The following is a 23,130-nucleotide window of genomic DNA, read 5'->3' as shown; positions in this document are numbered from 1 at the left end:
ATCTTTGAGCTAGTCATTCTATCTTCAACCTCAAAACAACATTGAATCAAAGAATTAAAACTCCAGATGAATCAGATTTCCATGAATTTATCTATCCTCATTTCAAAGCCCTCCAAACTAGCAACCATCTCCACATCTTTTGGTAATAAATTCCATAGTAATGAGTTTGAGAGTTAGAGAGCCTCAAAGAACCCTTGGTCCTTTGATTTAAGGGAAGAAGAAAAATTTCTCTCCATTGTCATTTTCCAAGCTAAAGAATTACAGACATTCCACCTTTTTTTACAAGGTGTTTCAATCCTTTGAGATGCTCTTCTTCACTTGTTCCATATTCTTTTTCAAATCTGTAAACAGAACTGTACGTGGCACTCCAAATGCACCTTCTCAAACTTATAAAAGGGCATTACAGTGTTGGCATTTTTATTTTCAATTCCTTTCCTAATAATCCTCAGCACAAAAATGCCCTTTCACAACTGTTGTAACTACATCATCACCTTCCTAGTATTATGAACAATAATTCCTAGCTTACTGCTTATCCCTAAATCAAGATCATGTATGAACAAATTAAAAAGCACTGGTTCAAGCACACAGCTTTCAGGCAATTCACTACATATTTCCCATAAAATTGCCCATTTATGCATTGCTTTCTATTTTAACGAGATTGCAATCCACAGAAAGACAAATACTCTCTCACCCCACAACTATTATATATACTCAAGATCCTTGAGGAAGAACTTAATGAACAGAAAATCCAAGTTTATATGATCAATGGGATCTCCTCCATCCAGATGCCAGCTGACACTCTCTCTCTCCAAAAAAAAAGGAATTTATTTCACAGAATCAAGCTGACTTTCTTTCAGCAAGATTTGTGTCTCTATATGATTACTTAATTTTTGTTTGCCGTTTCTACCAATATTATATGAGAGAAGTTTATTTATATGCCGCCCTTTTCCCTGGGGGGACTCAGGGCGGCTTACAACTCGAAAAGGGGGGGGAAACAAACATTTAACACGTAGGACAGTACGTCATTAAAAAACACAACATTCATACCATTCGGGTGGGTTACAGTCTTTAGCCCCAGGCCTGACGGGATAGCCAGATTTTGAGGGCTGTGCGGAAGGTCTGGAGGGTGGTGAGGGTACGAATATCCATGGGGAGATCGTTCCATAGGGTCGGAGCTGCCACCGAGAAGGCTCTCCTCCGCGTGGTTGCCAGTCGACATTGACCGGCAGATAGGACTCGGAGGAGGCCTAATCTATGGGATCTAATAGGTCGAGTGGAGGTGATTGGCAGTAGGCGGTCTCTCAAGTACCCAGATCCACTACCATGAAGGGCTTTATGGGTGACAAGTAGCACCTTGAAGCGTACCCGGAGATCGACAGGTAGCCAGTGCAGCTCGCGGAGGATAGGTGTTATGTGGGTGAAGCGAGGTGCACCCACAATCGCTCGCGCGGCCGCATTCTGGACAAGCTGAAGTCGCCGAATACTCTTCAAGGGCAGCCCCATGTAGAGCACATTGCAGTACTCCAGCCTAGAGGTCACAAGGGCACGAGTGACTGTTGTGAGAGCCTCCCGGTTCAGGTAGGGGCGCAACTGGTGCACCAGGCAAACCTGGGCAAATGCCCCCCTGGTCACAGCTGACAAATGGTGTTCAAAAGTCAGCTGTGGCTCCAGGAGGACTCCCAAGTTGCGGACCCTGTCTGAGGGGCGTAGTGTTTGACCCCCCAGCCTGAGAGATGGAATACTTGCCGAATTAGTGGGAGGGAAACACAACAGCCACTCGGTCTTATCTGGGTTGATCACGAGTTTGTTAGCCCTCATCCAGTCCCTAACAGCTTCAAGGCCCTGGTTCATCACGTCCACCGCTTCATTGAGTTGGCACAGGGCGGACAGATACAACTGAGTATCGTCCGCATACTGGTGGTATTTTATCCCGTGCCGCCGAATGATCTCGCCCAGCGGTTTCATGTAGATGTTGAAAAGTAGGGGGGACAAGACCGAACCCTGCGGCACCCCATATGTTAGGGGCCTAGGGGTCGATCTCTGCCCTCCAACTAACACCGACTGCGACCTGTCTGAGAGGTAAGAGGAGAACCACCGCAAAACAGTGCCTCCCACCCCCACCTCCAGTGGTTCACCTCCATATGAACAAATGTTGGTCTAAGAAAATGGTCTAAGAAGATGGCCATATTTTGGGGGGTATTGTTGACAAGAGGAATTGCTGTGTTTATTGTTTAATGTTGTATGGCCCCGGTTATGCACAGTATATATGTGACTGTATGAAAATGAAAAATGGAAAATAAAAACACATTTTACACCAGAAGATGGCCATTTTGTATATTGTTGCTACTATCATTAAAGAAATTTGGCTTCATCTTACATAAATTTAAGATTGACCAAATTATCACAGATTCAGTCTTTTGCCTTTAATTGCTACATTTACAATTTATTTTACAATCCAAATTTATAATTTATTTCGCAGGAGATTTACTTATGCCTATGTCTAAGTCTGATAGATAAGGAGAAGAATTTGCCTATCTGACAAAATAGGCGTCACATCTAGGCCAATGGGTTACTCCCAAACCACACAAAAAAACTTTTTTCAAGAGTCGCAAGTCCTTGCCTGAGTGTTTAATCCACATTTAAATCTTTGTAGGGACACAATCTCTTCTAACCCATAACTAAAGGGATGTGGAATCTCCACACCCAATAATCATATCAGGTGTCTGTCCTTTTGAGTTGAAAGGTTCTGAAGATGCTGGTGGTGGAACATGGTTGCTTGTAGTCAAGGGAAGTGATGCTGGATAAAAGCAAGAAGTACAGCAAGCAAGAAAGAGAGAAAAGATAAAACCTAAATGAAGGGAAACACAGACTGCGTCAGAGATAAGGGAGCCTGTTGCTATAGAAACTATTTGCATGGCTTTAATGTCACTTGGGCAACCTCTCAAAAGCACCGCCAATTTGATACTCAAAAGGCAGGTCAACAAAATACAGAAGACATATTTAATGATCTCTGAGCAACTGAGAATTTACTTCATTCCTAGAATAAACAGAATCATGAGCCTTTTAAAGCACAGAGAGGCCTGCAGTATATTAAAGGCTAACAAATTTATTTCAATGCTCAGGAACTAAAGCATTAAAGTGGCACAAAACTCTTGACTGTCAGAATCAGCCACACAATTAACAGGCTAAGATGATCACTTTAGGCACCAAATGCTGGGCAGTTGACAACAGCTCAAGTCTTTCTTTCTTATCATTGGATAAGGCATCATCTGTAGCTACCAATACTTTTTACTGGAGGAGAACAGAGGAAGGATTGCCTGATATCCTACTGTCCATCTTTTGTCTTTATTTCTGTCTGTGATATATACATAGGGTCCAAGGTTAAAGCTATAATAGCCATTCACTTGTACCTGCTTTGTTGTCACCATTAGTACATCTTTTTAAGAGGGCTATACTGCTTAACAATGCATTATTATTATTATTATTATTATTATTATTATTATTATTATTATTATTATTCAATTGTATCACAGCGGCCAGTTGTTTCGCCGGATTTGGCATTGGTTACTAGTCGGGCCCCACCCAGGGGCCTAGGATGTTGTAACGTATTTTCGTAATATGCGTGCAGATCCAAGCAGTGCAGCTTTTTGCATTTGACTGATGGTGATTTTGTCAATTTTTAACTGTTTTAAATGTAATTCCAGTGCTTTTGGAATAGCACCCAGTGTGCCAATTACCACTGGAATTACCACTGCTGGTTTGTGCCATAGTCGTTGAATTTCAATTTTTAAGTCCTGGTATTTTGCAATTTTTTCATGTTTCTCAGCGACCCTGCTATCACCTGGTATTGCGATGTCTATGATTGTGACCTTATTTTTCTCAACCAATATGATGTCTGGTGTATTATGTGCCAGTATTTTGTCTGTTTGTATGCGAAAATCCCACAAGATCTTGACCATCTGATTTTCGGTGACTTTTTCAGGCTGATGTTCCCACCAGTTTGTTGCTGTTTTAATATTATAATTTTTGCACAAATTCCAATGTGCTGCAATTTATAATCAGTCTGCGTGATCTTTTTACAGCAGCTGAGTATGTGATCAACAGTTTCATCAGCTTCTTTGCAAAGTCTGCATTTGGCATCATCAGAGGATTTTTCGATTTTGGCCTTAATGGCATTTGTGCGGATAGCTTGTTCTTGCGCAGCCAGGATTAGTGACTCTGTTTCTTTCTTTAATGTACCTGTTGTTAACCATAACCAAGTTTGTTCACTGTCCACTTTATCTTTTATTTTTTCCAGAAATTGGCCATGCAGTGTTTTGTTCTGCCAACTCTCCATTCCTGATTTTATCACATGTTTTCTGTATTCTTGTTTCGTCTGTTGGGCCTTCAGTAGTTTTTTGTTCTTTACTTCGATTAATAGATGTTCTATTATTATCTAATATTATCCATTATATATTATTTATTATTACTACTTCTACTACTACTACTACTACTGCATGATTAATCTTTGGTGAGATTTACAGCCTTTGGGTTAGGGTTAGGGTTAGGACCTAGGAACTGTTAAGGTAACGTCAAAGGATATAAGTTGTTCCAAGTACGGTGGTTTTTTGTAGAATCAGAATGTTCAAGTCTGATAAATTTAAAATTTCCAAATAGCGAGGTAGCACTTTAGGTATTGCTCCAAGGGCTCCAATTACAATTGGGACAACACACGATTTCTTTTTCCACAGTCGCTCAACCTCAATTTGCAAGTTCAGGTATTTTGTGATTTTTTCTTGCTGTTTATCTTCAATTCATGTATCTCCAAGTATTGCAATGTCAATGAACCATACGTTTTTCTTTTCAACTATTGTTATGTCAGGTGTGTTGACCTTATGGCCAAGTGCCTGTCAGTCTGAATTCTTCCGTAAAACTTCGATGAGTTCTGAGCGGCTGTTTGCAGCGATCAGAATGTCATCGAAGTAGGGGACAACGCCAGGGAGCCCATTGAGCAAGCGCTCCATGAGGCTCTGGAAGATCCCTGGGGCAACGGAGACGCTGAATTGGAGGCAGCGACAACGAAAAGCCCCACGGTGGGTGACAATAGTCTGGGCCGCCACCGCATTGTCATCCACCGGGAGCTGCTGGTAGGCCTGCGCCATATCCAGTTTGGCAAAGATGCAGCCCCGCCCCAAAGAATGGAGCAGATGCTGCACCACAGGGACTGGATAGGGGTTTGCCTGGTGGCCAAGGTTGATGGTGGATTTGTAGTTGGCGCAATCCTAATGGACCCATCGGCCTTGACGGGGACCACTATGGGGGTCTTCCATCTAGAGTGGTCGACGGGCTCCAGGATGCCCTGCGCCAACAATTTATCCAGCTCTGCATCTACCTTCGGCCTCAAGGCAAAAGGCACCCTGCGAGCCTTAAGCAACCTGGGGGTCTAGATTAAGGGAAATGAGGGTTCCCTTGTATTCCCCCAGCTTACCATTGAAGACGTCTGCATATTCGGTGATGACGTCTCCAATGCATTAGACACTAGATGCACCCCCTCGACAGATAACCCCAGGGCAGGGAACCAGTCCAACCCCAATAAAGCAGGCAGAGGCTTTTCAACAATCAGAACAGGGAGGGGCCCATGAAAGGTCCCATAGTCCACCCAGATGGAATAGCAGCCCAGGGTGGGAATTAGAGTCCCCTGGCTGGGCACAGCTTTGCGAAGGAGGACCACAACAGCAGGGAGTGGGACGATCCAGAGTTGACCTCTATCAGGCAGGGCTTTCCTTCTAAGAGCAGGGACACGGAAATCTTCCTGGAATCAGCCGTCACTTTGCTGACTGATTCTGAGGGGCCCTCTGGAAGGGACAAAGTGAAGCAATCTTTGCCCCGCCGCTGTGGTCGGCGGTCCTGCTGGCGGCATGGCTGCGCCGGTGAGCCCACCAGTGGGTACTGGGCAGGTGGCTGCTGGAAGGGTGCTGGCAAGGTGGCACGGCAGACCTGCACCAGGTGGCCGTTTTTCCCGCATCTGCAGCAGACCGAAGCCTTGAATGGGCAAACGGACCGGGCATGTTTGCCCCCACAGCCCAGGAAGATAGAGGTGGCAGAGCTGGCTGGCAGAGGTGGCAGGCGCCTGGGCTGGGCCCTCAAAAGGTCAACGTGGTCATCCTCTGGCTCGTCCAAAGGGACAAGTTCGTCTATGAGGCAGGCACGGGCAGGAGGAGGAGGCATTTGGAGCTGCTGCATGTCAGCCGTGGACTGTTCGGAGAGCTCTGCGGCTCTGGCCTCGTCCACGGCTTTCTGCAAGGTAATCTCTGCCAGTGCTAGCAAACGGCGCTTCAGGCGAGGGTCTTTTATGCCACAGACAAATTGCTCCACCAGTGTGTCACACTGGATCGCCGCCGTACAAAGAGACTGGAGGAATTGACTCACAGTCTCAGATTCTTTTTGAACGCATTATCTGAATGTGTATCGGCGAGCGATCCATGAGGGCGTTGGAGCGTAGTGGTTGCGAAGCTTGGTCATCAAGGTCCCCCAATTGAGCTGGTACACCGGCAATGGAGAGGCCAGGGCTCTGGCTGAGGCGAACATCGTCGGGCTGCAACAGCTCAAGAAAAAACTGCATTTCTCTTCAGGCGGCAAGTTGTGATTCTTGGAGGCAATAAGGTAACATTTGAACCATTCCAGGAATCCGGCCCATGATTCGCCGGAGGTTTCAAATGGAGCAAAGGGAGGCAGAGATGCCATAGTGCTGTTTTGTGAGGCAAGAGAGGCAGCGAGAAGGGAGGAAAAAAAATATTCGTTTTTCTGCGATCTCCTCGGCTAAACAGTCTCTCGCTTTAACCTAGATGGCTGTTCAGCTAGACCGCCGAAATCCCATCCTTGTCGCCAGTTTAGAAGTCCAGACGAAGGACGAGGCAGGAGGCAGTCTGAGGTAACAACAGCTCTTTATTCTAGGTAACAGCTCGGTAAAACTATGTACATAGGCAGTTCAGCACCTTCCCTGCTTGACAGCTATTTATACGGAGCTGTCAAGCAGGGAAAGCAATAGGCGCGCCCCTAGCGGCCCACGCTTAGCCAAGCCGCGTCTTAACCAATCAGGACGTGGCTTGGCTGTTGCTAACCGCTAGGTCGTAAGTCGAGGACTTAACAAATATTCAACAAACATCTTGCATTTTCCACAGTATTCTAACATCCAGAAGAGTGCTTACTATTTATATCAAAAATAAGGAATGCGGTTTCAAAAAGAAGCAATTTTTGAAATACAAAATTTTCAGAGATAACATAGGATCCATAAGTGACTTGGTATCAAAATTATTTCTTCATTGCAATTGAATAAACATGGAAACTAAATAAAACAAAATACTATGTGACAACAAGTCCAAGTTGCCGCACCTGTGAAAACAGTATTTCTAAGAGTGACAAATAAAGAGCAACAAAATTTGGCTCTGTAATCACAATCTCTAATTGTCAGATACATCTCTGCCATTCTTAATGATGCAGAATGGAAGAAGGATCACCTTGTATCCTACTTTCCATCTCTATTGTGTTATTGATATGTACATAAAATGGTTAAGGCTGGAAAAAACTAAAGCCACTCCCTTTGAATTTTTCCTGCTAATTACAGTCTTACTAGAAAGTTCTGTGCATTTTGGTAGAGGTGAAAATGTAATGTACATTATTGTCCATTTTTCATGTCTGTCTGCCTTTGCCTGCTTTTCATCCCATTTTGCCAATTAACTGGGGATTTTTTAAATGTTTATTGCTCTTTAATAAATACAAACCAACCAATATATTTGCTGATTGAATGGAATGGCTCTGCTTCTTTGCTCTAATCCGGATGCATGGTATGAATGGGAATGTGCTGGGTGGAAACTAAATAGGAAATTACCCACAGTAATTTTCCAACACTAACAAGGTCTGCAAAGGCATATTGTCTCTTCTCGCCCAAGTGGAATCAATTGTTTGGAAAATATCTAGTAATTTCGTCACCAACAGCAATGAAAAAAAAGGGTATAATTTAACGCATACTATGTTACCGAGGAAAATTCAGACTGAAAGCAGGGGAGGGGTGGAACCTTAGCTTAATTTTTCCACTTTTAAAATGGATTCAGACCAAGCAGTTTTAAAACTATGCAAAACATTTAACACAAGAACAGCCATTAAACAAGAGAGAATGGCAGCCTTGCAAAGTTTATAAACAATGTACTGTACTGAAAACAGCCTGCCCCTCATATAATGACTGCAGCCCGTAGATTCTTTAGATCAGAGGCGTCAAACTCAATTTCATTAAGGGTCACATCAGGGTTGTGTTTGACCTTGGGGGTGGCAGGGTGTGTGTGGCAGGGTGGGCATGGCCAGCTCGAAGTTACTCGTGTTGGGGGTGTCTATGGTGGCCCGAGCGCTCTGCCAGCGAAAACAGGCTCCCAAGCTTCGTTTTTGGTTACAACAGCCTCCTGCAACTCTCTACCAGCAAAAACGGAGCTCGGGGGAGAGGGATGTACATGGCCCTCACGTGCTCCATTTTCACTGGTAGAGGAACCGCGGGCAGGTCCGTCACTGTTTCCAGGGTGGCCCCATGGGCCAGATCTAAGTACCACAAGGGCCAGATGTGCCGCATGGGCCTTGAGTTTAACATCCCTGCTTTAGATTTAGAAAGTTCTGAAGGTAGGAGATACAGAGGGCAAAGATCAATGACATATCAAAGAATGAGTGGGAGGCCAGGCAGAGTTGCTCAGCTTAATAGGTCACTAGTAATTTTTCTGAAGAGACAACAGCTCAATGGAGGAGATAGGCAGAGCTTTGAAAAGTCCCCATTATAAGAGATTAGTTGGATGCTCATGGGAGAAAATTGCTGGATAAGATGCAAATTTAATATAATAAACCAACTCTCAACATGAACTTAAAAAAAAACTTAAAAGAAAAGGTTCCTTCTAGACCAGAGCACGGTAAACTGGTAAGCCCTCGTCTCCACTTCTCTGAATTTGCAATCTGAAGATGGACAATCCTTGCAAATGCATCTCTCTTGCTCTTCTCTTGAGTTTCAAGAACAAATATGATCCCTTTACACTCTTGTACTGCTACAAGGCCCACTTTGGATTTAATAATTGTCTCGTCACAAATAGACATGGGACCCAGGGAAGAAGGTTGTTGTCACAACTGATGAAGTTAAGTGAAAGGATAACACAAAGGTTTGTACTGAGGTTGATTTTATATGTTCAGAAAAGATTTGGAGTTAATAAAGCTTAACCGTTGTATAGTGCTTTTCCATGTTCAAAGTATTTCCCTTGTTGGGCAGTTATAATATTGCAATAACACTACAAGGTAAGTTAATACAATTGATACCGACTGAGATTGAAATAGCATGCCAGGAAGGAGACTTGCCTGAAGCTGTTTAGCTGCTAGATTCACACCACTAGACTCAGCTAATGTGAACTTATTGTTCACTATGTTAACTTGTGTAGTATGTTATGTGAACTCAGCCAGCAAGCTCTGTCCAGCTGCCTTTTCCCTAAACCTCATCTCCATCCAGGTTCATTAAATACTTCATCATCTCTACCAGAGGACATCTACTCTTTCTCCATATCCTAAGATTTTTTCTCAATGGAAAATGTGCGTGTGTGTTTTTAAAAAATGCTTGGTGTATTAATAGAGAGGAGCTGAATTACTTCTATGAATGAGATACTTTATTATACAAGTAATTATTATGAAACAATTATAACTGCATTCATTCAGTTCAAATAATTTTTTTTTCCTAGTTCTATCATTTTGGAGGGGACGAGAGAAATACATACACATAACATACACGCACATACATTTATGAAATGCAAGTATGTAACACATTCTTCCCAAAATAACTGAATAATGTATGTATACAGTTCAAGTATATTTTGATCATATATTTTTTATGCAATGAATTAGAAGTATGCAAAGAGCTGGAATATCCTATTTTAGCAAAACAATGTAGAAAGGTTTTTAAAATGTTAGATATGTGTCTCTGGTCTTAAAATTCATTTAACACAACAAAATATTGGGTTTTTAAAATTCTGTTGAACACCTCAAAGGATTTTTAAAGACTGACTGACAACTTCAGTATGTTGGAAATGTAAATGGTGGAGGAGATATTGATACATATTTTGGAAATAGTTGTCCTGTTTTGGAGTAATACATGGAAATAAGTTAATATGACATTGGAAAAAGAAATAAGGATGAAAGATGTTAATGTCATGTTAACATATATTATCAAAAATGTGGGATGTAATTATGTATAAAGAACTCTGGCTTTATTGTATATGGACTGTCACTCAAAAAGTGGCTTTACCTTCAACCCAAAATCATGGAATTCTTCACCTGGTTTCTTAAAATTTTCCTGACTTTAGCAAATCTTTCCCAAGTTGGTATCCACCAGATTGTAATTCCTATTTTCTTTATTCCGGCTGGGATGACAGTTTATTAAACACACATGAAGGTATCACATGGGAATATTGGCTGTAAGGAAGTGATGCCCATTGTCACTTCATTCTGCCTCAGGATCGCCAATTTATTTATTTATTTTATTAAATTTATGATGGTCAGCCACTCCAATAGATTCCCATATTTATCTTCATATTATTGCTATAGTGCTGGGGTGTCAAACTCGATTTCATTGAGGGCCACATCAGGGTTGACCTTGGGGAGCCATGTGGGCATGGCCAAATTCACATCACTCATGTTGGCGGTGCCTGTGGTGGCCCAGGGAGGGCTGGGGGAATCCATTGTCTCCAGCGGAGGAAGGCGAAACCAGGGAGAGCACCAAACTCTTGTCCTCCAGAGGAGCTTCACCATCCCTCTCAGGCCACACGGTGACCCCTGGACAGTTACCCACTGCCCTAGAAAGTAGAGGGCAAGCAAGTTTGTTTTGCTAGTACTCTGCCAGCGAAAATGGAGCTTGGGAGGAAATTGGAAATTGCCCCTCATGAGCTCTGTTTTCGGTTTCAACAGCCTCCTGCAGTACTCTTCCAACGAAAACAGCTGCCACTTGGTTGTAACCCAAGCACCTGGTCAGCATGGGCTGGGCTGAGACACCACAGGTCAGTCCTTTGCTGTTTCCAGAATGGCCCTGCAAGCTAGATTTAAGCACCAGATTCACCTCCCCCCGTTACGTTTGGTACCCCAGCTATAGTGCTTGAATAAAATCTTAAGACATCCTAAATGCTGGGGAAAAATGCAGTGCTACATAAGACACGCTACTGTAGCAGCTACTGCATATGAACTTTAAAGAAAATGGAATGGAGACCATCCTTCCAGGCCTGTTGAACTGCAACTCCCACAATTCCTGTGAAACAAATCTCAATGGCTGAATGTGATGGAGGCTGTAGTCCAGTGACCCTGGACTGCAGAAAGGGAAAAGCTATCTTCACATTGTTCCTACAAAGCAAAGCTAGAAGTCGGCTACATAAAGATGCAATTGGGAAAGTTTCATCTAAATGATTTTAACCTAGTAAACCTGCACAACTTTGCATAAACATCTTGCTCATTTTATGTCTGCAACAGCTTCTGATCACAGGAACTGCTGGACAGAAACTGGCCACCCCATTCTTGTTTTATTGAGATGCCAATTACATGGGAGTTAAAAATATTCAGACATGCTTTTCTATGGAAAAACACCATACACCAATAATAATCAGTGGCATAAAGTCCATGTTTAATCTAGGACAATCAATCTTGAAATGGATACATCGATTGCAATCTTTTATGTAGAGTTAATGTTATGTTATTTCCCACAAAGATTGTGAACATGACTAAGACAGAGATAAAGCCAAGGAAAAGTCTTTGACTTTGTGATTTTCCAGCCCTTCTTATCACTATGCACTGCAATTAATCAGTGGTGAAATACTGCAGGTTGAGAAATTTCCTTTAGCGTTTCTGCCTCAAAACTGTTGGTTAAGTGAGAGGGAGCCTGATCTTGTCAACCTAATAGAATAAATCAATGTTAAATCAACTTTAAGATGTGTAGACTTCAACTCCCAGAATTCCCCAGCATACTGGCTAGGGAATTCTGAGAGTTGAAGTCTACACATCATAAAGTTGCTAAAGCTGAGAAAAACTAGAATAGATGACAAGTAGATTCCTTTTCCTAGGCCTGGATATATTGTAACTATTAGACTGATGGAAATTTTAGCTCAGAACATAAATGTCTTGCCTCTGGTCACATAGAAAAGAGTTTGAGACCTAGTGTCTGTTCATTAAATATGTAAAGTCTTATTTGCTAAAGTAGGAGGACTATTGTTTCATTCTCAAGAAGGCAGTTTGGTGGAGTGATTAAACTATTAGCCTAAGACCAAAGTGATGCAGATTCAGGTTGACCCCCACTCATGGAAACTCACTGGCTGGCTGAGTTGAGTAAGAATTGGCCCAACCTACCTTAATCAGGTTTCTTTTGTGCAGAAAAAATAGGAATACATCAGACATTGACATCCCTACAGGAAAGACAGCATCTAAATCTAGACAGAAATTTAAATCTAAGTGATGTGAGAGAAAGGGAAATAATTAGAGTACTGGTAATTGGAGATGCTAATGAATGCTTTTCTACAGCTGACATTCCTTCTGTTGTACTGGATTATGACTTCTATCATCTCACTATATTTGAAAGCATTAATGCTATTTTTGTAAAGTATCCAGTATTATGAATGCTTTGGCTATGTTCGTACTAGGCAGTAAGCTATGTTTTTTGTTTAAACATGTTTAATGTTTATTAGGCAAAGCATTGTTTATTTATAGGAACGCGGTGGCTCAGTGACTAAGACGCTGAACTTGTCAATCAGAAAGATGGGCAGTTTGAAACCCTAGTGCTGCGCAACAGATGAAGCTCCCGTTATTTGTCCCAGTGTCTGTCAACCTAGCAGTTCGAAAGCACATAAAGAATGCAAGTAGAAAAATAGGAACCACTTTTGGTGGGAAGATAACAGCGTTCCGTGCACCTTCGGCATTTAGTCATGCCGGCCACATGACCACGGAGACGTCTTTGGACATCGGTGGCTCTTTGGCTTTGAAACAGAGATGAGCACCGCCCCCTAGAGTCGGGAACAACTAGCACATATGTGCAAGGGAAACATTTACCGTTTATCTTTACCTAGTTTATTTATTAGATTTTTATCCCACCTTTATTGCTTCATAAGTAACTCAAGGTGGCAAACATATAATATTGCTTCCCCCTATGCAACATGCTAACCACTGAATAATGCTTTGCACATCACAGGGACTCAGATCATTCAGTACTAAGCCATAAACAAGCAAATCACACTTCGGACTAAGGCAAAGGTGCAATCCAGCCCTTCAGTACTGCTGTATTGGTCAGGATTATGAAAAGCAGAGGCAGCCGTATTATTTATGATGCAACTGGGGGAAAGGATCCTGCTGGTACTCCACCCTTGTTGTTGGTAAGAGTTAATATTAACATCTAGTGACTACATGGGCAGGTCCATGCAGTTTTCTTGGCAAGATTTTCAGAAAGGATTTGCCATGCGAAAGTCCCGATATTTCTTAATTTCCCAGTCTAGGGCTCAGAGCAAATAACCAGCCCAAAATCACTCAGCTGGCTTCTCAGAAGATGAGAACTCTAGCTTGTCTGCCAGCTCTTAATCCACCACCTTTGACTATCGTTTATGAAGCAATTGGGCGAAAGCATTCTGCTGGCATGGCCCCACCTCTTTCAGCTTTGAAAAAAGACTACAAAAAAGTTAACATCTAGATTGAAGGGAATACTTTTTCTTTTAAGTCAGGTGATTTCACTGGCAGGAAGCTGGGTGCACCAGCCTCCAACAAGCCTTTGTCTACCCCAAACTTTGATTCTCACTTCTCTCACATCCATTATGTCCCATGGACAAAGTGTAGGCATTAGCTAGCTGCCTTGCAAGTAAAGTTGTTAAACTTCTTAACACTCTGTATACCTTAAATGTAAGCAGGGCTCCAGAAACTGTGATCATTGATTTGAACCCCACTGTAACCACCAGCTCATCCCGAGTATCTGCAATAACTGGCCTACCCCACAGGACTGTTGTGAAGATTCCCTATTTCACTGCCTTATAAAACCACGGATCGCGTCCCACCTGTAATGGTCTCCTGATAGCCTTTGGTGAAGTACTGCATGGCCGTGGCCGCCCTCCAGGGCGTCTTGAGCAGCCCCTGGCGCTGCGGGTCCTCGCCCAAGGCCCGCAGGATGGTGGTGTAAGCGGCGGCCAGGCCGGGCAAGTTCATTTCGTTGTCCTCTTCGCTGCGGGTCCGCTCTTCCTTCCAGCTCTCTAAGGGATGCCCGCCAGCCGCGCTCTTCCAGCTACGGGACGGCGCTTCTCCCGAGCGACTCCGCTGAAGGGCCGGCTGCTTCTCGGCCAGCGCGTACCCATTGCAGCTGGCGGTTCGCAGGGGCTGATCCAGCGCGGCCGGCGGCTTCCTTTTCTCCATCTGGTCAAGGCGTGCGCCCAGCCCTGGAGAGCCGGTGCTGCTCGAGAGATTCCCGGGCTAAGCTGGAAAGGGAGCAGAGGCCAGATGCGGACAGGAGTTGAAAGGGGGGGTCGGTCACTCACTCCCAAGAAACTATTCGAGCAATAGGGAGGCGTGAGAGAGGTTGGTGTGGGAAGGGGCGTTTCCTGGCAGCACGTGCGCCCAGCCTGGAGCCAAAGGAAACGCCTGGCGGCCTCACTCGCGCGGGTCCCCTGGCCGAAGTGGGAACCGATAAGACAAGTTTTTTTTAGAAAAAACACGTGTCTCAATGCACCGACCTCCGTGTCTGCCGCGCTGTCCGCGGCCAAAAGGCTTCTTGCCCCCTCTGACAAGCAGGGAAATGGGGAGGGAAAGGCCGCCGGCGCCGCACCGAGACCCTCGCGATGCGCTCTGGCTCCTTCTTTGCAGGCGGCGCGCCTCACTTTATACATCGCCTGGTTTCGGTCCCGGGCACGGCGCGCCTCTTCCATTGGGCACCTCTGTCCGTGCGTCACCCCGCCCGGCAGCCTCTCAGAGGCTCGAGCGCCGGAAGCCGCAGGCGGCGGAAAGCTGGACGAGGAGCGCTTCTCTCTGTGGCGAGAACTCGCCGGTGGCCGGGAGAAGGAGACGCCCAGTTCTCACAGCCGCCGCTGCCGAAGAGGGGCGGGGCGGTGGCAGACGGTTGTCAGAGCTGCTTTAAATTGGCCGGGTTATAGGAAAGCGTGACCGTCGAGCACTTTCCCTTCTGGGAAAGTACTTAAATGATTACTCAACCCTTGGGACCGTGTTGTGATGTGACAACACTGGCCCCGACCATTTTGTGAAGAGAAGAGCAAGGGGAGACATGGTAGCAGTGTTTCAATAGTTGAGGGGCTGCCACAGAGACGAGGGGGGTCAAGATATTTCCCAAAGCACTTGTAAGCCAGACAAGGAATAATAGATGGAAACTGAACAAGGAGAGATTCAACCTGGAAATAAGGAGAGTTTTTCTGACAGTGACAACAATCAATCAATGGAACAGAAGTTGCCTTTGGAAATTGTGGGAACTTCATCACTGGAAGCTTTTCAAGAAGAGATTGGACTGCCATTTGTCGGCAATGATGTAGAGTCTCCTGCTTGGGCAGGGGGTTGGACTAGATGACCTACAAGGTCCCTTCCAACTCTGTTAATCTGTAATTGTGGTTGTGGTTTAGCAGGGTGGGTAAATGGAAGCATTAGTTATGCCACCTCATACACTGGCATAATTTTGTCTTTACTCTTTTGGTTGCTGCCACAGGACGCTTGAGGATTCCTTCATCCTATCTTATCGTTTTTCTCCTATGCGGCTGTAAAGATGTCACACATTGTATACCTATAATGTATATTGCAAAACACTATATATGCTGGTATCATTCTATTTATTCATTTTTGGGCCCTTCTGACCATTAATTCTTAGCTTCTCTCTACTCAAGTTTGGAGCCAACTACAGATTGAATGAGGATCCCTCTGTATATATAATTTTTAAATAAGTTACAACAGAAAAGAACTTCATAGAACCCTCAATTGTTTTCCCAGTTGACAAAGAGAGAGGAGAGAGGGAGGGAGGGAGAGAGAGCTTCCAAAATCTTACCACGAAAACTGCAGGGATTTGTCTAGGTAGTTGTCAGGAGTCAAAATTGAATGGGAGGGACCCAACATTTGTTTTTTTTTTTAAGTGTCTTAGCCAAACCTTAACCTGACAATTAGCAATAGCAATAGTTAGGCTTATATACCGCTTCATAGGGCTTTCAGCCCTCTCTAAGCGGTTTACAGAGTCAGCATATTGCCCCCAACAACAATCAGAGTCCTCATTTTACCCACCTCGGAAGGATGGAAGGCTGAGTCAACCTTGAGCCTGGTGGGATTTGAACAGCCAAACTGCTGAACTGCAGTGCTGCATTTTAACCACTGCGCCACCTCGGCTCTTAATTGCCACTTAATTGCATTTTTTTTGTAAGAAGTTGCATTTACACTTTCAGTTGAGGTGTCCCTTCAGTCTAATTACAGATAGAAAGAAATGCATGTGTAATGTATACCTGAGATATACTTATTTACCTATATTAGAATAATGAGCATACTTTTAAAAAATATTTTATTTATAAAATGGCTCTAGGTAAATACATAAATACTTATGAATTTATTTGGGGGGGGGAGTTCTCTCAGCTAAGGATAGTATGTCAATTACTATTCTACTTTTATCACATACTCTTTCCTGATGTTTCAGGCCTGAAATGCGCACCCAAATTTCATTCTGTGAGAATGCAGGTAGTCCTTGACTTATGACTGGATGCTTAGCAACCATTTGAAATTACAACAGACTCCCCAAAATGGACTTACAACCTGATTCAATGTTCCAATGTCCTTTCTCCCCTCTATCATCACATGACTGCATTTTGGGTCCTTAGGGTTCAATTTGCACAGCCTTGTGCAGTGTGACTGCAATTTGTGAAATTTTTGCTGGAAACTGGCATTTACTTCCAGTTTTATTTGCTTAACAATTGCTGCAAAAAGGTCATAAAATCAGCGTGGTCACCTGTTAACCTGCTTTATGACTGTCATGACTTACAACCAAAATTATGGGCTCAAATATGGTCATGTCAAGGACGATCTGTATATATGCCTTGACTAAAAACTTGGAATGGAATGGAATGTGAATTCCACCTGAATGGAAATGTGACTACTCACACTAAAGTTCATTATAAGCCAAGCAAATCCTACTAAATCCTAATCTCTTACATCAATATTTCTCAATTTTAGCAACTTTAAGAGACTGGCTGGGGAATCCTGAGAATTGAAATCCTTTAAATTGCTGGTGCTTGGGAACACTAATGTACATATCCTATGTTCTGTGAGGACCATTGGAAAAATACCATTGCAAATTATCATCATAATCATCAATAATAAACTTGCCTTAGAAGTATGTTAGCTTCATCTGAATGAAATCTAATAATGTTTACAACCTGTTGACATTCTTGGAACTCAAGTTACTTCTCCATTGGTCATTTCAATTTTGATGGAATTTAAAGACCTTTATTTCTTCTGCTTCTGAGATGACTTAGTTTTTTGCATACAGAATAACAGAGTTGGAAGTGACCTTGGATATCTACTCCAGCCCCCTGCTGGAGATCCTATATTATTCCAGACAAATGATTGTCCAATTTCTTCTTAAAATCCTCCAGTGTTTGAGCACCCACAACTTCTGAAGGGAAGCCATTCCACTGATTAATTATTCTCACTGACAAGGAAATTTCTTTTTAATTCTTGGTTGTATTTCTCTTTGATAAATTTCAATCTGTTACTTCTTGTCTTCACCTCAGATGCTTTGTCTCCCTCTTTGTGACAGCTTCTCAAATATGTCACAAATCATGCCACCTCTAGTTCTCCTCTTTGTCCATTCTTCAGTACTGGCTTTTCACCAGTTAGTGCCAATATGGTGTATCTAAATAAATTTCTACTTTGAGAGAACAGAATGCCTTGGAGTTCAATTTGTGATGGATGCATTACTTGGAACCTGATACATTGTATCTGATCACATTATCAGAATTATAATCATCATATCCCTCAGAAACGATAATCACCAATTCAGATAGCTGTAAAAAGAGCAAAAAGTCATAGAGAGCATAAGACAATGAGTGGGAAATATTCAAAATGATACTAACTTCTATGATCAAAGGAACAAAAACAACTCCGCACAATTGGGCTTATATCCTATTTGTGGGCTTGCCATAAATGTCTAATTGGCCATCGTAGCAAATAGGAGTCATTGGATCATCTGTGGATAATAGTTTAATCCAATGTAGAACACTTTCTGTGGCATTGGGGGGCGGGATGGATGGTGAGTGGGAAGGTTCAAAAAAGTTGAATTGGTGATTATGGCTGGAAGATCAATGCCTCACCACTTTTGAACATGCATATATAAAAATACTGAACTTCAATCACACTGCCGCAATCCCTATCTTGCCTTTTTAAAAATTTCCCCTACAAATGCCACTAAATACTTTCTCACTACTTAATTTTGAGATCTTTTTTTCAGTGTTATGTATAACAGAACATCACAACTGAATCTTCCTTTTGATGCATGACTGGATTGTTTTTCACAGAAGCATCATACAAACCTAAAAGAAATAATGACACCTTGAAAAGCAACAGTAGAGGATCCTTCTCTCTCTAGCTCCTGCCCATCAATCATGGTCAGCATTATGGGCTGCCACATGGAAGAGCTGAAATTGTAGGCTGTCAAAAAGGCAGAGTCAATGAAATGTCACAAATGCATATGAGTGCCCAAGGCTGGTGAGGAAATGAGTCACTAATAGAATTTAAAAAGAAAAAAAGAAAATAGCAGCAACTGGCCAGCTTGAGATTCAGGGAAGTTTGTAATCATTCTGCAGCTGAAGTTAATGGTGCTGCAAAGGAATAACAGCTAAGAGAGAAAAAAGAATAAAATAATAAGAGCTAGGAATCAGACTGTGCATAGTCAAGGTTAGGGTCTTGGCTGGCTAAATTATTTATGCAGGGAAGAAACAAAAGTAATAATGATAACAATGATCACAGTAACAAGCTGTTTGATGTTCTACTGCCAATGCTCTAAGCCAGAGAGAAACTATATATTTATCTGCTGCCTGCCCTCCATCCCCAACCCCCAAACTCCCCATTTAAAACTCAGTACTGCTGCTATCATATTTTTTCCTAGGGGAAAAAAGCAAAGTGGACTTTAAAGACAACAACATAGATGGCATGTTCTAGATGTAAGGGCAAGGATAGCAGAGATAGTAGTCCTCGACTTATAATTAGGCCCAAAATTTCCATTATTAAGCAAGCCAATTGTTAATTAAGTTTTGCCCCCTTCGCTTACCTTTCTTGCCACAGTTGTTAAGTGAATCACTGCAGTAGTTACGCTGGTAACATGGTTGTTAAGTGAATCTGAGTTCCCCATTGACTTTGCTGGTCAGAAGGTAGCAAAAGGTGATCACATGACTCCAGGATACCGCAACATAACCAATCAATCATGATATTGCCTGTTTCATTCTCCAATCCATGAATAAGTCAGGCTGAAATCCCCTTCAGCTGTATTGCTATTAAAGTACTGCTCCTTCTCCTTAATCTCACACCAGTGGTGGGTTTCAAAAATTTTTAGAACCTCTTCTGTAGGTATGGCCTGCTTTGTGGGAGTGGCTTGCCGGCCATGTGACCAGGTGGGAGTAAGCTTGCCGGCCATGTGACCGGGTGGGGTCTATGTGACTGGGTGGGCGTGGCCAACTTGTAAAATGTGGTGAAACTCACTTAATAACGCTCTTGCTTAGCAACCAAAATGTTGGCTCAGAAACTCTGGCATTTGAAGCACGCAAGTCTTAAAGCTGTGAAGTTACAAGACCCTTGCACCCCTAACCCTTTAGAAAAAAAAACTCCAGGGGTGTTCAAACTTGACAGCTTTAAGACTTGTGGACTTCAACTCCCAGAATTCCTCCTCTCGCTCTTCATCTTGATGATGTGCAGATGGGCAGGGGGAGGAAGCTGGAACCGGTTCTAAATGGCACTGTAGATTTGTGGAACCTCTTCTATAGAAGAGGTTAGAACTGGCGGAACCCACCCCTGTCTCACACTATACTAAAATAGGTTGTTGGAATGAACTTATCCATCAAGCTTTTTACATCATGGTTAACTTCCTGGTTCTCATTACTGCAGCTGACACTCGAACTCACCCTATCTCCCAGCCCCTCCCCTCCTTGGACTATACTGAACTCTTCAGAGGAGCCCCCCTCAAGGTGTGGCCCTCCCCTAGGAGAGGGCGGAAGACACCTTTGGACTATCATAAGTCTAGTACGGACTCTGTGAACCTGCGCAATTTTTTTAATCTTTAATTTTTAATCTGGTATGTGAGTGCATGGGATTGTCTGGGATGGTGTGAATGACCTCACTTTTATTATTATTATTGCTGTAATCTGTGTTTTTAACTATTCTGTGAGGACTGTTTGAGTGAGAGCCTGGGTATGACTGATTCGGAGGACCTGCCGGGGTATGCGGGGGTCATTGGGGTGGTTGGGGGGACTACGTCCACGGGAGAGGGTCGGAGCATTGCGGTCATAACAGGGAGAGGCAGATATGGCGGGGACTTTAGGGCTGGCCATTACCGGGGAAGGAGGGCTCGCTACATCACAGAGATCCCTCCTTCCGGCCCTATGAGTCCCACTCCAAGGTCAGATGGTGCGAGTAATCAGGACCCTGGTCTCAGGCTGCTGTCGCTAAATGCCAGGTCTGTTGTTCACAAGGCTCCCCTCATCCGGGACTTAATTTTAGACGAGAGGGCAGACCTGGCATGTATTACTGCTATGGAACAATCTCCCCGTGGAGATTCATACCCTCACCACCGTCCAGGCCTTCCGCACAGCCCTCAAGAACTGGCTAGCCCGTCAGGCCTGGGGATAAGTCTACTTTCGCCCCTCCCGAATGCTGAGTGAATGTTGTGTTTTACTGTTTAATTTACCTTTGTTCACATCTCTTTTTGTATTTGTCCTACACTCCCTTTCCCCTTTGATTGTAAGCCGCCCTGAGTCCCCTCAGGGAAAAGGGCGGCCTATAAATGTGCAATAAATACAAAAAAAAATACAAATACTGAGACATGGCTGGGCACGGAGGGAGGAGTCCCCCTCGTAGAGATGTGCCCAGAGGGATTTCAGGTGCTTCATCAGCCGAGAGCCCAGGGAAGGGGTGGCGGTGTGGCTATTGTTGTCCGGGAGTCTTTAGCACCTCGTAGGATCCCTGCTCCGGAGCTTGTCGGGTGTGAGTCCCTACTGATGAAGCTGGACCTCAAGGGTCAAGTGGGTCTGCTGCTAACGTACCTGCCTCCCAACTGCATTGCAGCAGCCCTCCCCTCGCTCCTCGAGTCGGTAGCCGAGCTAGCAATTGAGTTCCCTAGGCTCATGGTTCTGGGGGACTTCAATTTGCCTTTGCTCGGTGAACACTCTGATGGAGCGCAGGAGTTCATGGCCTCCATGACAGCCATGGGCTTGACCCAGGTAATCCGAGGCCCAACCCACTCAGCGGGTCACACACTCGACCTCGTATTCCTCTCGGAGCAGTGGATTTGTGATCTTGCTCTGAGGGGTAATGAGATCATACCCCTGTTGTGGTCAGACCACTGCCTACTGAGGCTAGACTTCCGGAGGCCAAACCCCCACCGTAGGGAGGAGGAACCGACCAGGTGGTTCCGCCCCAGGCGACTTATGGACCCCTTAAGGTTCCAGACGGAGCTTGGGGTTATTCCTGACACTCTCGCCCACAGTTCGGCGGAGACTCTTGCTGCTGCCTGGCACTCGGCAGCATCAGAGTCTCTTGACCGGATTGCGCCACTACGGCCCCTCCGGGTCGGCGGATCCCGGAGGCCTCCTTGGTTCACCGAGGAGCTCTGGGAGATGAAGCGCCGGAGGAGACGCCTAGAGCACTTGTGGAGGTCCGACAGGTCCGAATCGAACCGAGCACTTCTGACAGCATGCACCAAGGAATACATCCGGGCACTAAGGACAACTAAAAGAACACACATTGCCACCTTGGTTGCGTCCGCCGAGTCCCGCCCAGCCGCCCTGTTTAGGATAACCCGCTCCCTCCTAAATAGGAGGGAGGCAGGGGACCCCTTACAGGGTAAGGCTGAGGAGTATGTCCAGTTCTTGGTGGACAAAGTTGCTCGGTTTCGGTCGGACTTGGACTCCACTCCCGCAGATCCAGCCGAGACACAGGGGGATAACTTGGCAGACCATCTCTGGGTTGAGTTTCAGGATGTTGCCTCCGGGGATGTGGACAAGGCTATGCGAGCTGTGAGCGCCTCCACCTGTATACTGGACCCGTGTCCCTCCTGGCTGGTTGCCAACAGCAGTGAGGTGACACGAGGCTGGATCCAGGCGGTCGTTACCACCTCTCTTTGGGAGGGGCACTTCCCCGCCGCACTTAAAGCGGCGGTGGTGAGACCCCTCCTGAAGAAACCATCCTTGGATCCAGCCGTTCTTAATAATTACTGTCCAGTCTCCAACCTTCCCTTTGTTGGGAAGGTTGTTGAGAAGGTGGTGGCCTTCCAGCTTCAGCGTACCTTGGAGGAAGCTAGCTATCTTGACCCCTTCCAGTCCGGCTTCAGGCCCGGTTACAGCACAGAAACCGCTTTGGTCGCATTGACCGATGATCTCTGGAGAGCCAGAGATGGAGGCCATGCGTCCATCCTAGTTCTCCTTGACCTCTCAGCGGCTTTCGATACCATCGACCATGGTATCCTTCTGCGACGACTGCGGGAGGTGGGAGTGGGAGGCACTGTTTTGCAGTGGTTCTCCTCCTACCTCTCGGACAGGTCGCAGTCGGTGTTGGTGGGGGGGCAGAGATCGTCCCCGAGGCCCCTAACTTATGGGGTGCCGCAGGGCTCGGTCTTATCCCCCCTACTATTCAACATATACATGAAACCGCTGGGTGAGATCATTCGGAGGCACAGGATAAAATACCATCAATACGCGGACAATAGACAGTTGTATCTGTCCGCCCCGTGCCAACTCAATGAAGCGGTGGACGTGATGAACCGGGGTCTTGACGCCGTTAAGGACTGGATGAGAGCTAACAAACTGGTACTCAACCCAGACAAGACCGAGTGGCTGTTGTGTTTCCCTCCCAACAATTTGGCCAACGTTCCATCACTCAGGCTGGGGG

General features: G+C 44.7%; 1 protein-coding gene across 1 annotated transcript in view; it reads right to left on the bottom strand.

Moving 5' to 3' along the window:
* Positions 1-14,878, bottom strand: part of GCH1 (GTP cyclohydrolase 1) — a 40,307-nt gene extending 25,429 nt beyond the window's left edge. The window contains exon 1 of the mRNA XM_032236420.1: positions 14,064-14,878. Coding sequence (XP_032092311.1) covers positions 14,064-14,415 — 352 coding nt within the window. The 5' untranslated portion in view covers positions 14,416-14,878. The remainder of the gene's footprint in view (positions 1-14,063) is intronic.
* Positions 14,879-23,130: the final 8,252 nt, after the last annotated feature.

Source organism: Thamnophis elegans, chromosome 1 (genome assembly GCF_009769535.1).
Source record: "Thamnophis elegans isolate rThaEle1 chromosome 1, rThaEle1.pri, whole genome shotgun sequence".
Taxonomy (NCBI): Eukaryota; Metazoa; Chordata; class Lepidosauria; order Squamata; family Colubridae; genus Thamnophis; species Thamnophis elegans.
The sequence above is the reverse complement of the archived record's forward strand: the minus strand, read 5'-3'. Positions and strand labels throughout refer to the sequence as shown.